Source organism: Alternaria novae-zelandiae, assembly GCF_023758075.1.
Source record: "Alternaria novae-zelandiae strain BMP 2774 chromosome Unknown scaffold_4, whole genome shotgun sequence".
Classification (NCBI taxonomy): domain Eukaryota; kingdom Fungi; phylum Ascomycota; class Dothideomycetes; order Pleosporales; family Pleosporaceae; genus Alternaria; species Alternaria novae-zelandiae.
Window position 1 is genome coordinate 427,911 of NW_026056964.1, and position 14,126 is coordinate 442,036.

Sequence of the window (14,126 nt, forward strand, 5' to 3'; positions counted from 1 at the left end):
ACATCACATGGACACAAGAATAGACTACGCACAGAATTTGGAAAGATTTGAAGTATTTCCGCGAATCTCTGGACTCCGGGAAAAATCACAGAATGACGAGCAGAAGGACAAGAGGATGATTTTGAGGGAAGCGCGACCGAGCGGAGAAGCCTGGACAAAGAGGACAGCGATAGATAGCCGCCACATCGTGTACATTATCTCACAAAGTAGATCCTAGCAAAGAATGACTCCGGTCAATACCTCAAGTCAAGCCTTATCTGTTACCAATATGATCCGTGAATGTAGCTAGCGGTTATCGCTTTTACTCCTTCACTCACAGCACGCGTAGTGATGCCTCGTGGAGGGTAGAGGGTGAAGGATATCCTACCACAATCAATGGCTTTCAATATTGCTTGATTGAGTAACGTCCGGCTCGAGATGAGACGGAATACAATATAATCAGCAGTCCCGACGAACCGCGTCAATAACAAAGTGCGTGGCGCTCTTTCCCCCCACCCTAGCTACCACGATGTAGAAGTTGACAAATTATCAGAGGTGAGACTTGGAGTTACATTAGTATAGATCCAAGGCAGTCACGAACAACCAACTAGAGAAGCGTAAGAGTTGATTTTGGCATGCTAAGGTACAGATCAAAGTTCATGACATCAGAACTAAACCCAGCCCAGAGCTCACGTCATTATTATTGTACACACCCATGATTCCTTTGCGGAATTTATGGGTTCTGCTTGACCCACTCAACACCCTTCTTGATGTTCTTGGCGAGGTCAGCGACGCAGGCGTCGAGGAGCTTCTGCTCGTGGTCGGTGATCTTGCCAACGGGGTGGATCTTCTCAACACCGTTGGGGCCGAGCTCGACGTTGGTGGAGAAGTACTCGCAGCCTTGGTCCTTGAAAAGAGGAGAGTCGACAAAGGTGGGTTCGATGACGTTCTTCTGGCCCTGAGCGGCCTTGAGGAGCGACTCGGCGAAACGGGCACCGGCCATGGCCATGGAGAGAGTGGCAGAGCCAGCTCCGTCCTTGGCCTGGACAACCTCGTCACCACCGAACTGGACGCGCTTGATGTACTCGGCGAGCTGCTCGCCCTCGAGGTTGTAGCCAGACTGGGAGAGGAGGGGAACGATGGTAGCGCCGGAGTGGCCACCGATGACGGTGATGTTCTCGGTGGCGGGGTCGGTGTTCTTGAGCTGGGAGATGAAGCGCGAGGCACGGACAACGTCGAGGGTGGTGACACCGAAGAGGCGCTTGGGGTTGTAGACGCCCTTGGACTTGAAGACCTCGGCGGTGATGGGGACGGTGGAGTTGACCTAAGATGTCAGATTCTGTCTTGTGTGATTGGACTTGGATTAACGTACGGGGTTAGAGATGATCAAGATGTTGGCCTCGGGGGCGTGGTCGGCGCAGGCCTTGGCCAAGTCGCGGACAATGGAGGCGTTGGTGTTGAACAAATCTGCCGGTGTTAGACGTGTCGGCAGTATCAATGACTTCTATGCTCACCATCACGGGTCATGCCGGGCTTGCGGGGAACACCAGCGGGGATGACGACGATCTCAGCGCCCTTGAGGGCGTCGGCGAGACCTGAGGGAGTGGCCTCATGACCGGTAACCTTGTCGAGTATCAGTAGACGGTTCGCGCGTGACTTCGGAGGGTTGCCGTACCTCGCTCTTGGTGTTGATGTGGCCAATGTCGGCAGCGACACCTGTGTGAAGTCAGAATTGAATACCGTGCATGCAATTGAGTGAGCTTACCGGGAGCTAGACGGATGTCGTAGAGGGAGAGCTTGCTAACCCTGGGGTTGAGCTTGAGCAGCAGGGACAATGGCTGACCAATACCACCAGCGGCGCCGAGAACGGTGACCTTGGAGTTCTACAGTGCATGCAGTTAGCATCTTGTGCTTGGATTGTCCCAATGGCGTGGCATTGAAGCATTGAAGCGCCCCACCACAAAACATCGCGGGTTCCGGGAATAGGCCTACCTGGCGGGCCGAGGCCGAGAAGCAGCGGCGCTGGGCCTGGAAGAAAGCTTGCCTGGCAGCGAACATGATGTCTGGAAGAGGCGTTGAGGAGATGGAGACTGGGTTGGACGGGTGGAGAGGTGGTGTAAGGGAATGCTGCGGAGGTTTTGCGAATCTTGACGGTCAGTGCTTCTTCGGCTGGGCGTCGGAGCTACGGCTGACAGCCGCTCGCAGACCTCTCCCCTCCCGCGATGCTTAATCCCAAGTCTACCACGATTGCATTCACATGCGCTAACACGATATGCATTCTCATTTTGTGCTCGTTCACTCGTTTAGACAGACCGACAGCTGCATCTATGTGCCCGGACACTTTCACCACCCACAGCCACATGCATCGCGAGTCTTCCGTAACACTATACACTGTCGCTGTATGCCTTACCACGCTACCAGACCAATGGCATTCCGTAGCGGTGAGTCGAAGAAGCTAAAAGTGATGTGTCGTAGAATAGTCCCGAATTAAAGCCACGCCTTGACTCACTGTGGCAGTGCATGTAGTAGGTACACTATATACTGCTTCCTGAGGACCTCGACTTTGACTATCATCAGTCGACAACAGCAATAACGCAACTATCGTGGCTTCCTCACTTACAGAAAGCACGGACCTACGCGGCATCCTTGAGAACGCAATGGCTACCACAGATCGAGCCGAATCTTCAGTCCCAGAACTTCAAGCAGCATTTGGTTCAATACTCCTCGCCCGCCCAACACCAGCAGCGCCTCCCCCTACAGAGCCACCCTCCTACATCGTAGGACGCGGTTGTTCTGGCAGAGGTATCCCCCCGTGGTCTCTGGACAGGGTTCAGCTACCCAAGTGGACCGGCGCATTCAAGCTGTTCGACTTCCCACGCGAACTTCGAGACAGAATCTTCCACTACGTTGTCTACCGCCCAGAAGGTATATACTACAATGCGCACCGCAATCCAGATCTGAAGGATATCGGGCCGTGCGAAGACGCTATCAACCTTTTCCTCGTTTCCAGACAGGTCTACCATGAGGCGATGCAAGCATTTGGGCGCTCCAACACTATTGCGCTATCTGCCAAGTACAGCCCACGAGAAGGACTTCACAAGCCACTCAGCGGCTTGCTTCGTCTATTCCCTGACCGTGCTGCTGCTACGGCAACGAAGATAAGGCACCTGTACCATGATACGGTACCCCGACCGTATGGAAGGTACGGCATAGCGCCGAGCCATAACAGTCTGTTCGATGGAGGCGATGGTACCGGTCATTTCCGCAAGCGTCAGCAACCTGGAGAGACTTTCCTGGAGATATTGCGGGATGCGCATACCCTCACGCAGCACTTCCCTAAGCTGAGCACCTTCGAAGCGGCTTGGGAGGTCGGCCCTGGTTTTTACGAGTACCCGATACCAGAATGTGTCGTGCGTGACATCGCGACATTCTTATACAAAGGCGGCAGCCATGAAGAGGCTGTAGATATGTGGTTGCATCTCATGAGGGGCTGGGTGCAGGGGGCTAACGTGGTTCCGCTGGCATGCGTCTGGTTTGAGTGCCGAGGATTCGGTGCTGATGGATTCGGTGAGGACATGGATGAAGCTGCGAATGAAGCGTATCAGAAAGTGGTGAAGGAGTTGCAGAATAGGGAGGACATTGAGGCTAGTGGGGCGCTGTGGCTCGAAGAGATGGAGGAAGCGAGCAGGAGCAGGAAGAAGAAGGGCAAGGGAAAGACGGCGCGGAAGTGAACGCCGTCGATACAGACAGGAGCCTGGCTCACTGAAACCAATTGCTAGAACCTATAGAGCAAAGCATGTGTCATAATGATTTCCCAGTGACATCAGCGGGACTGAGAAAGCAACAGGCGATGTCGTTCGAATTCCTTCATCCAAGTCACTTATCAACAACCTCCACTCCTGTAGAGGACATGTTGTTCTCTACTCCACGTACGCTAGGGTAAATCGGCATCGAGCGAGCAGCACGATGAGGGGAAGCGATCGCTTTTGTACTCTTGCGTGAAGTATGCGACTCCTTTGATAATTGAATCTTAACCCACCGCCACTGATAGGAGTATGACCTCTGGTGAGTGGGACCTTCTGCTTGAGGAAAGCATGTTCCGGTCAGCTGTAGGCGCTATGATGGTCGCACAGCATGCTTGCCCCATATCTCGCGAATCCAAGCTCTTTAGTGGCTGAAATCACACTCCTTCATGTACCAAAAGCGGACGCAGCAATAGCGGTGTTCTTGGGGGTGTGAGCTGTTTAGTGCGGAGACGGCCGGGGAACTTCGAATGTGGCTTCTGGGGGCGCGCCTCAATTCAAGTACACAAATCTGGGGATTCAGGAACGCGCAATAAGCCCGAGGAATGTCCTTTTTCTCCGAAGTCATCACGAACGATTGCCGTAAACCCCTATTTGCATGGCGCCAGCGGATCGTTTTCCGTCGGGGAGAGCGAAAAAGGGCTTCCGGGAAAGATTGCAGGCTAGCACCCAACATCGCCTAGCACGGTCTCGTCCGACATCACAGTGCAGCTTCAGGCCCTTCCATTCACGCTTCTCCGCACTACAGAGTCTGACGGATCCGCCAGAACCGACTCACCTCACACACTTCGCACCAGCGGTTTCGCGGGTCCACTTCCCACCCGGCGAACATTCTACCGCCAGCATAAGAACGCTCGTGCTCCCCCCGAGTTTCCCCAAAGAAAGCCGCGAGTCAATTTTCGACATTCTTAGCCCATGCACGTTTTGAGCTCAGACTACGAAAATTTCCCAGCGGATTGCGATTTCTTGACAACACGAATCAAATCTTTTACCGCCTCTTTTACTCAACGTTTTTCCCCATCATCATATGCGTAAAGTATATATGTAAACCCGACTGGCCTAGCGACATCTACTCTTTCCTGAGCGACAAACTTCCACAGCGACATCTTCTCTTCTCTTGATCATTGACAAGCTTCATTCCATAGCGACACTTCCTGAGCGACTTCTTTGCCCAGCGACTCTACTTCCTGAGCGACATTCCACTGCGACATACCGACCACTTCCCAAGCAATTCAATCGCCAAACTCAACAACATTCACCAAGATGTCTTGCACCCAAGCAACTCAACCATTCCGCTTCCTGGACCTGCCCGGAGAAATCAGAAACAACATCTACGACCTGCTGCTATGCTCCTGGGAAGAAGAACTCGAGCAAGACCCCAGCATGAGCAGCAAACTGAGCCGCCGCAGCCCAAGCAATCCATCACCCTCGCTCCTCCGCGCCAACAAGCAGATCTACGCTGAAGCGTCAGACTACATGATCAAGCGCAACCAATTCGTCCGCATCACATGCCGAGGTCTGGACTCCCGCAACCTGTTCCTCGGCGAAGGCATCCCCGTCATAACAACCGATGCACGCAAAGTAAGCGTATTCGACGGCCACGTCATGCACATCACGCTATCCAAGCCCGCGTTCACGCCATCGCCATTCCAGTTCTCCGAGTTCGAAATTATGATGCTCCGATCAGATCTGCCGAAATTATGCGAGCAGCTGGACATCGAAACGGTAATGGCAGATGCGAACTCAACGACCACAGAACACGCCTCCATCAACGCCACCATCCGTCTCAACTACGCGCAAACCCGTTTCTTCACCCCGAAGATCCAGGAGCGCCTGCTAGAGCCCATTGCGACATGTCTGCGCGGCATCCCCAATATGCGCATCTCCGGCTTCGTTGATCCCGCCCTCGCAGACAGCGTGCGCACGCAAGTCGCGCAACCCCGCTGGACAGACCCCGAGTCCACAATCGAAGAAATCGGTACCGGTGTCGACGTCGGGAAGCGCCAATGGCAACAGTCCAATTTTTACGCGGCCTCTGAATCCTGGGCTTATGCCATGCGCACCCTCGAGCGCATGCGCCACTCCTCCTCGTGGGCGGGGCTGCAAAAAGCCGGCGGCGAGGATTTCGTTAACAAAACCGCCGATCTCTATTTCACGCTCAACCTCTTCCACGCACAATTCCTACAGGTCGATATGGCGAATGACGCATCTCAGGGACCGCTTGTGCAGCGCAATGGCCGCGTTGCGATTGGCCATTTGCGCAAGTGCGAAACGGCTGCTGCACGGTTTGCGCAGCATGCGGGTGCGACGTGGACGCCGAGTAATGCGCAGAGCGCTAAGATGCTGTTTAGGCATGCGAGGTGTTTGAGGTTGATGCGCGATGAGAAGAGTAGTGTTAAGGCGGTTACGTTGATTGAAGAGGCGGCTGCGCTGCAGCCGACGGATTTGGCGATTAGGGATGAGAAGGATGCTGTGCTTACTTGGGAGGCTGAGCTTGAGGAGGCAAGGAGAGTGAGTGCGGAACAAGATCAGCAAGTCCAACAAAATGAGAGGAGGGGGGTTTGGTCCTCCATCTGGGGCGCGGTTGCGGAGCTGGCCTCATGAGTTTTGGTATAGCCTTTTCTGTTTAGTTTTGATACCCAATATCTATTCGTTCTTTGCTGGGCGGGTTTGCCGCCAGCTGCACACATCTTCACGTATGCCTCCCATTATGCGTGTGTTCGATCGTCGCCGGTAATGCAAAAGTTGGGATCTGCGTTGAGGGTCGTGTGAGTGCTGATCGGTAGTCGTGGTATCGGACCGCTGTCAGCTGAACAGCTGGGAAATCGCTCATCGGAACATCGAGGTAGTAGACTGCCGTTCAGTCGAATGCATGCGGAGGTACCACTGAGGGAAGAGCGATGACGTCGACGTCAGGCGCAAACATGGGCGCGAGCTGACTGGACCTTGAGAACGAGAGCGCGTATGCACTAACCGCAGTGGACGGCTAGCTGCGGCCCAAAGATGTATAAATACCTCCTCTGAGTGCTTACTTTGTGTTTCCTCTCATCTATAATTTGAGCTTCCCATTCCCAAAAGCCTGAAGCAATGCTATCATGAGAAGGAGTGACTCCAAAAAACTTTCAAGGCCTGCCTCATGTCCGCCGCTCTTCCGCCGTTTTGGAAAACTACCAAAATATCTAAACAGCCTGTTCATGGCTGGACTTCAACTCTGCTCTTCCCACCAAAATAGGATTCGAAAAGAAGAATGTTCTGAGAGCAGACCACAAAAGCCTAATGATTGTTGGACTCACCGCTTTCCTCCTTCCACTCACGACTGAACTTCCCAAAAGTCTCAAAAGCGATTCAAGCCTTCTATATGGTTTCACCCCATCATGGAGCCAATCACACTGTTGTTCCTATGAAATAACATTATCGAGATGCCATGGTGGAGATCATTCGCGGCTTTCCAGACATCCAAAAAGAGATTGATCCAAAGCATGTTGTCGCGCTGGGTCGGTGTATAAAGCTATCATCTGCTACCTATAGACTTCTCTTCTTTCATTCTCAAACTTCATACGATCTTACAAAAACACATTCACAGAAACTGTGGATGTCGTTCTCTGCTGCTGGTGGAGCTTCCAGAAGCCGCACTACTGTGTGACATGTCTTCAGCACCAGAAACATTTCCAATCCAAATGTTATCCAAAAACTCGAGTTCGGACCACGATGTTCTACAAAATTACGATCTGTACGTGCTATGTGCGAGTTGAACTCCCCGTCGTTCAAAATGTTACTCTGTTTATTCAATGAAACAAGTACAAAGATTGATTTCGCGGTTATGAAGTCGCTATACATACCCCGAAAGGTTTTCAACGACCGACTGGTGAGAGTGATGTGTTCAAAAATGAAGTCGAGTATGTTCATGGTCTTTTGTCCTTTGCAGATCTTTGCACGAACCGACCATGAGCTCTTGCAGCTGCTGTCAGATATCCGCGCTACCGAAGTTGCGGAGTATATAGTCTCCTGGTTTCCCACTCCTTTCCACTTCCACCAAACAGTGCTGCAGCTTCCAATGCTTTACCAAAAGAAATATACGCAACTATAATGGCGCGCTGGGTCTGAGAATTTCAAAAATACGCACCTTCACATTCTATGGTGGCCGCCACCGGTTTTGTCGAAAACAAGTTGCATCAAGGCTCATGCATGTGCGAGAGGACGTCACCTCTTTAAGCTTCAGAAAGCAAAAGCTGAGAAAACTATGGCTGTGGCGGCGGCGCCAATATAAAATCTCACCTTATACTACCTCCTTACTCTTCCACTCCACAATCTCCAGGTTTCGGCATTCAAATGTTGCGAAGTTGTAACGTTATGGAGATGTTTCTGGGCAAAGCGAACCAAAATGCTGTTTAATCACGAGAAATGTCTGCAGTCCTCCCGCTGTTCGAAATAGCTATCCAACAATTCAATGTGTGCTTCTCGAGAGCACATTGATTTCTACCCCATTACCCAAAGTGTAAAGATTGAGACGGCATGATTGAGAGTTCCTGGAAAACTCTTCGCATCCTGTTTCCATTTTCCAAATAGCAGCTCCTTGATCACATAAACGTCTTTCCCAGAAGCATGACCGAACAAAGCCCAGACCGTACGTATGTGTGCGCTGTTCTTTCGGGCTAAGAGCAAGTATATAAACCTCTGAGACTTCGTGAGGGTCTTCCTTTGTACACTCACTCAGTGGAAGTATACCAAAACCTTCAAGATATCTACAACATGTCTGCTGGTGCGAGTCGAGGAATCTAAAAGAGTCGCCCCGCTATTGAATGCTCGAACGTGGTCCTGTTCTGAGCATCTGTGATCTAAACCCCCGACCTCTTAGCAATGTGGGGTCGCCACTTTGACTGCAGTGATGTAGTCGTTATAAATACTCCAGCTTCTGCGGATTCTTACTCTCGTTCCTCATAACTTCTCCTCGCTGGCTTCCAAAACCAGAATTGAGTTCACTCATGGTGGTTTCTGGGAGAAGAAAACAAAAATGCGACCAAGATGACTCATGTCTGTGGAAGTCCGGATATCCGAATCATATCTCCAAACCATGGTGTCTGCTTTTCGAGAGCAGCACGCCCATTTCAATCTTCAGATTCAAGAAAAGGATGCAAAGGTGGATGTTCGGGTCGCTGAGAATCTGCAAGAGTTTATCATACAAGGAGCTGTTGCCTGCTTCACATGGTCTCTTGTTTTCGGAGGACTAGAAAGCGCATTCATCACTTTGCATGTGCGGGATCGTCTTCCGGACTAGGACTCAGTATATAAACCTCCAAGATTCCCAGTGTATCTTCTTCTTTACACTCGGTTTGAGTTGTGATTCAAAAGATGGATCTCAACCAACATGTTTGCTGTGAGAGTTGAGAGGAACCAAAACAATGCGAGTCTGGTTCGATGTTCGGAAGTGGTCTGGTGGTTGACGATGTGTTGGCCTGATCTGTAATGATGTCCGTTTGCCTCGGTTTTGTCGATTCTAAGCTGGTGACTCGCAAAGAACGTCAAAGCTTTGGAGCCAGTGCCATGTCCTCAAGTTTGGTCTTCTGACCCCTCAGCTTTGCGGGGTCGCCACTTCCCTGGTGGTGATGATGCTCAGCAGCAGCTGTAGGCGCCAGATGCAGCCACCTCGACGGCGCATCCACACTGTGGAGCCAATACGGCGATGGCGCAGGATCGTTAGCCTCTCGTGAAGTCGGGTGCTAGCGGGCAGATCCTGATTGCTGGCTCAAGCTTCCGCTACCACGCTATGTTCCACCACGGTGCCAGTTGCATAATGTCGTCCATGTGTGCATGAAGTTGTTGACGTTGTAGACGTGATAGCTACCCGGCGGATTGCATCATGAATGATAGAAAGCAGCTGGTAAGGATTCAATCCATATCGGCTATCCGGCTGTGGCGCGTAAGCGACCGTAGTGTGTCCCGAAGCAGCCATCAGCAACGTACGACGATGTGGTTTTGGTGTAGCCATAACAACAGCAGGAAGATGCAGACAAGATCACTGCATACATGCGGCATTTCCAGGTCTTATCGCACAACCGGAAGGGCTAGGATGGCGCGCATCGACGGTGTTTTGCAGCGAACCCCGGTAAAGCGTCGTCATTGTTTCGTTGCACTGGCCTCAACCCTGTCGCCAGCCTCGCGACCCGCCAACGCCTCCAAAGATTCTGCATCAACACCAGCATGCCAATGTTCAGATAAGGACGGCGCGTCGTCCTAGTACCCCTCGTATCCTTGGACTACCTGTCTCGCCACTTGGAAGGCTGCCGATCATCCGAGTAAGTCGGATGCGGCGTTGGGTCGCGGTGAGGGCCCTGCGGTGATCCCGTCGCTCGTTACTTCACGATTTACGACTAGACTCGGTTCTCCTTGGCAGCTTGCGACGCCCTTTCCTCAAACACCCAAGCACGCCCGCCGTGCATTTTCTGCACTCAACAAGTCGACGTCGTTTCCATGGGCTCCTACTGCGCTAGCATCGCATTCCAGCGCCCTACCTGAGCCCATTGAGCCCCCACTGTCGCTTCAGACGCTTCCGGAAATTTGCCGACTCACATACTCGCCGAGGAAGGTGCGCTCGACGCTGCACTCCTCTAATATCAACACGGCAGGCACGACTCTCGCTGTACTGCGACGTCCACCCATAGATGCGACTGCGCTCCTCCCCAGACCGAAGCCCCGAGCATAACCATCCCGAATCGACTGCCGACAATTCACCCGCACCACTTCCGGAACATGTGGATAGACTCGACGCTCAGACTGAAGGATTGCTAGTGAATGCGCAGGGCGGGGTGAAAGAGAACAGGCCCATGGACCACACAGACGTGCCTTCACAACGAATGGCGACCCACCCTCTCGCTATATCCGAATCTCTCACCACCGCACGATCACCCATGGCGCACCCAAAAGCAGACTCCACCATGGGCGCTTTAGTGAAAGACAGTCCACCGCACACCATGGTCGCGGACCACAACAAGAAATGGCGCCACCGGCTTCGCTCTCCGTGGGCATGTTCGCCCTGCACTCTCTTGACGACATTGGCGGCCTTTGTTGCCATGTTCCTTATGGCCCAGTCATTCTTGACGCGGCAATTAGACGTCAAAGGCTGCGGCATGTCCTACATGCGGCCCAGCTATAAGAGATACAACGATTTCGACACCGAACACACGCGCTTCGCAAGCAAATACTCGCTGTATTTATACCGGGAAGGTAGCTTGGATGAGGATACCAGGGCATGTGCTTCGTCTCGTGCGAAGTGAGAAATGCTGACATCATATAGGTCAAGGGCGTGCCAGTGCTCTTCGTCCCTGGAAACGCTGGGAGCTACAAACAAGTACGCTCCCTCGCCGCCGAAGCCGCGTACCACTACCACAACACCGTCCAACACGATGCCGACGCCGGCAAGGCCGGGAAGAGGCCACTCGACTTCTTCTCGGTTGACTTCAACGAAGACATCACCGCATTCCACGGCCAAACGTTGCTAGACCAGGCCGAATACCTCAACGATGCCATCACATACATACTATCCCTATACCACACCCCGGGCAAGTTTCTGCGCGACTCTAGCCTGCCAGACCCAACTTCGGTTATTGTTGTCGGGCATTCCATGGGCGGTGTGGTCGCGCGGACCATGCTCACTATGCCCAACTACCAGGCCAACTCGATCAACACCATCATAACGCTCGCCGCGCCGCACGCCCGACCGCCAGTGTCTTTCGACGGAGATATTGTCCGCACCTACAAGGGTGTCAATGAATACTGGAGGAACGCATACTCGCAGAAATGGGCCATCGACAACCCGCTTTGGCACGTCACGCTCATCTCGATAGCAGGAGGAAGCTTGGATACTATGATCTCTTCAGATTACGCCAGCATCGAGTCACTCGTACCCGGGACCCATGGCTTCACCGTCTTCTCCACATCGATGCCAAATGTTTGGACTGGCATTGATCACCTAGCGATCACCTGGTGTGACCAGCATAGGAAGGCGGTTGTACGTGCTTTGTACGAGGTCATCGATGTGTCACGCGCGACGCAGACTGTACCACGGGCTGAGCGCATGCGCGGCTTCAAGAGGTGGTTCTTGACAGGGCTAGAGGACATTGCTGAGAAGACTCTTCCTCAGAAAGAAGCCAAAACACTTCTCACGCTCGAGGAGAACAGCGCCATTATCGCAGAAGGGGAAAAGCTGGTGCTGAGAAGTCTTGGGAAGTCCAAGCAACGACCGAATGCACACCTCATTCCGGTTCCGCCCCAAGCTGCGGGAAGGAAGTTTACGCTTCTTACTAATGAACAACTCGACCATCCTGGAGATCACGGCTTGCTCGAAGTACTCTTTTGCAGCGTGTTCCCATCGCAGCCTGGCCAATCGACTACACTTTTCTCGATGAACATGGATCTTTCAGGCGATAGTGTGGGTGCCACACGACTTGCTTGCAAGAATGCTGCGTCGGATGCGATCGCCCTCCCTGCATCGACGCGTCACTCCACCTACCCCTTCAAGATGGACGAACGACCATTCTCCTACCTCCAATACGACATCGAGGATCTCGCAGAGCATCAGTTCGTGGCCGTGGTTGACAAGGCTGGAGAGCGCAGTACAGGCTGGGTAGTCGCCGAATTCAGCGCCGCCTCTGAATCTCAGATCACCGTGGATATGGGCTTGCAGCACCTTTTGACGACTGGACTGTCTCTCAGACTTCCAGCACAGCGTCCGCTGGTGACAGACATCAAGATCCCGGCTCTACACTCTGCACTTTTAGCCTACAACATTCACATCGGCAAGCAGTCGTGCGACGCGGGAGAACTCTTTGCCCCTCTATTGCGACAGTACGTTACCGACATCTACGAAAGCAAGTTCTTCGTCAACGTCAGGGATGCCAGCATCAACCTCCACGGTGTATCGCCATACATGCCACCCGCTCTCCACGCCAAACAGCCCTCCAATGGGCTATCACTACAGATCTGGTCTGACCCGACTTGCGACAGCAGTGTGGAGATCAACCTGAATGTGGACATCCTGGGCAGTTTCGGGAAACTCTGGATGCGCTACCGCATCGTCTTCGCGGCATTTCCACTACTGGTCGTTGCCTTGGTTCTGCGCCAACAGTTCAGAACATACGACAACACTGGTGTCTTCATGAGCTTTACGCAGGGGCTCAATGAGTGCCTGAAGAGCTCACTGCCACTAGCCCTATCCGCGCTTACTTTTTTGTCGATTACTCTAGCAGGGGCCCAACACCAATCGAAACAATGGTCTCTTGGTGGTAAGACCACTAACACGACATCACTGCTGCACACTGCAAGCAACGAATTGCTTCTCGGCTCGGACGACACCTTCTTCTGGTTCCTCGTCCCATTGTTCGGTCTGATGTGCATCGGCGTTTGCGTGGCTATCAACTATGTTGTACTTTTGTTGGAACTCCTGTTCGCCTTCTTGTACTCTGTTGTCATATCTGCCAGACTCCGAAGAGATGAAGCAAAGAGATCGCCATCAGCCTTTGCCGTGACATCAAATCGACAACGCGTAGTCACCACGTTGATCCTGCTGTCACTGGTCTCGACAGTAATACCGTACCACTTCGCTTACGTTGTGCTCTGCCTGGTGCAGCTCGCAACCAGCGTTCGTGCCTTTCGATTGGCGACAGAATCCAGTCTCGACTCAAACTACAACTTCTATAACTACGCCCACTCGATTTTCATCCTAATGCTTTGGATACTGCCCATCAACCTCCCGGTATTGGTAGTCTGGATCCGCAACCTAGCGGTACATTGGATGGCACCCTTCTCGTCGCACCACAACATCCTCTCAATCATGCCATTCATCCTGCTCGTCGAAACACTCAGCACCGGTCGCATGGTCCCTCGCGCCGAGTTCCGCGTCTCGATCCTCACAAACATCCTGCTCTTCTCCATCGGCGCATACGCCGCTGTCTATGGCGTCACGTACGCATACGTTCTACACCACCTAGCCAACATATTATGTGCCTGGCTAGTCGCCATCCACTTCGACCCATCAACCTGGTCATCAAGAAGAACAAGCACCCCCATAGAAAGCAGAACCCCCGACAGCGAGACGAAGAAACGACCATGACAGTAGCGATAGTTCGCAAATTTCAATTCTCCCTCATAATTCTTTTTTCGGCGTTCAATACCCCACTTTTTCTTCTTCTTCGTTCTCTCTCTCTCTCACATTGCATGTCCGGGTTGCTACTCCAGCTGGCGTTTTATATCTCACGGCATTAGCATTTTCTGTAAGGAGCATATGTAGCTTCTGTTTTGGGTTTTTTTCTACTAGATGATTGCGTTGCATATGGGCGGCGCATATGACTT

At 52.6% G+C, this 14,126-nt stretch overlaps 4 protein-coding genes across 4 annotated transcripts; 3 read left to right on the forward strand and 1 right to left on the reverse strand.

Annotated features, from left to right (window-relative positions):
- Positions 1 to 712: 712 nt before the first annotated feature.
- MDH1 (Malate dehydrogenase, cytoplasmic) lies at positions 713 to 2,037 on the reverse strand (the record flags this gene model as incomplete). Its single annotated transcript, XM_049396308.1, has 6 exons — positions 713 to 1,303; positions 1,352 to 1,446; positions 1,494 to 1,602; positions 1,655 to 1,695; positions 1,745 to 1,862; positions 1,972 to 2,037. The coding sequence occupies 6 exons, from the start codon at positions 2,035 to 2,037 to the stop codon at positions 713 to 715; spliced, it is 1,020 nt and encodes a 339-aa protein (XP_049257656.1).
- Positions 2,038 to 2,636: 599 nt separating this feature from the next.
- Positions 2,637 to 3,710, forward strand: J4E88_002649 (uncharacterized protein; the record flags this gene model as incomplete). Its single annotated transcript, XM_049396309.1, has 1 exon — positions 2,637 to 3,710. One exon carries the CDS (start codon positions 2,637 to 2,639, stop codon positions 3,708 to 3,710), a length of 1,074 nt encoding a protein of 357 aa, XP_049257657.1.
- A 1,335-nt stretch (positions 3,711 to 5,045) lies between these two features.
- Positions 5,046 to 6,386, forward strand: J4E88_002650 (uncharacterized protein; the record flags this gene model as incomplete). The annotated part of the gene is made up of 1 exon (XM_049396310.1): positions 5,046 to 6,386. One exon carries the CDS (start codon positions 5,046 to 5,048, stop codon positions 6,384 to 6,386), a length of 1,341 nt encoding a protein of 446 aa, XP_049257658.1.
- Positions 6,387 to 10,687: 4,301 nt separating this feature from the next.
- On the forward strand, positions 10,688 to 13,887 carry BST1 (GPI inositol deacylase; the record flags this gene model as incomplete). Its single annotated transcript, XM_049396311.1, has 2 exons — positions 10,688 to 11,026; positions 11,074 to 13,887. 2 exons carry the CDS (start codon positions 10,688 to 10,690, stop codon positions 13,885 to 13,887), a joined length of 3,153 nt encoding a protein of 1,050 aa, XP_049257659.1.
- Positions 13,888 to 14,126: the final 239 nt, after the last annotated feature.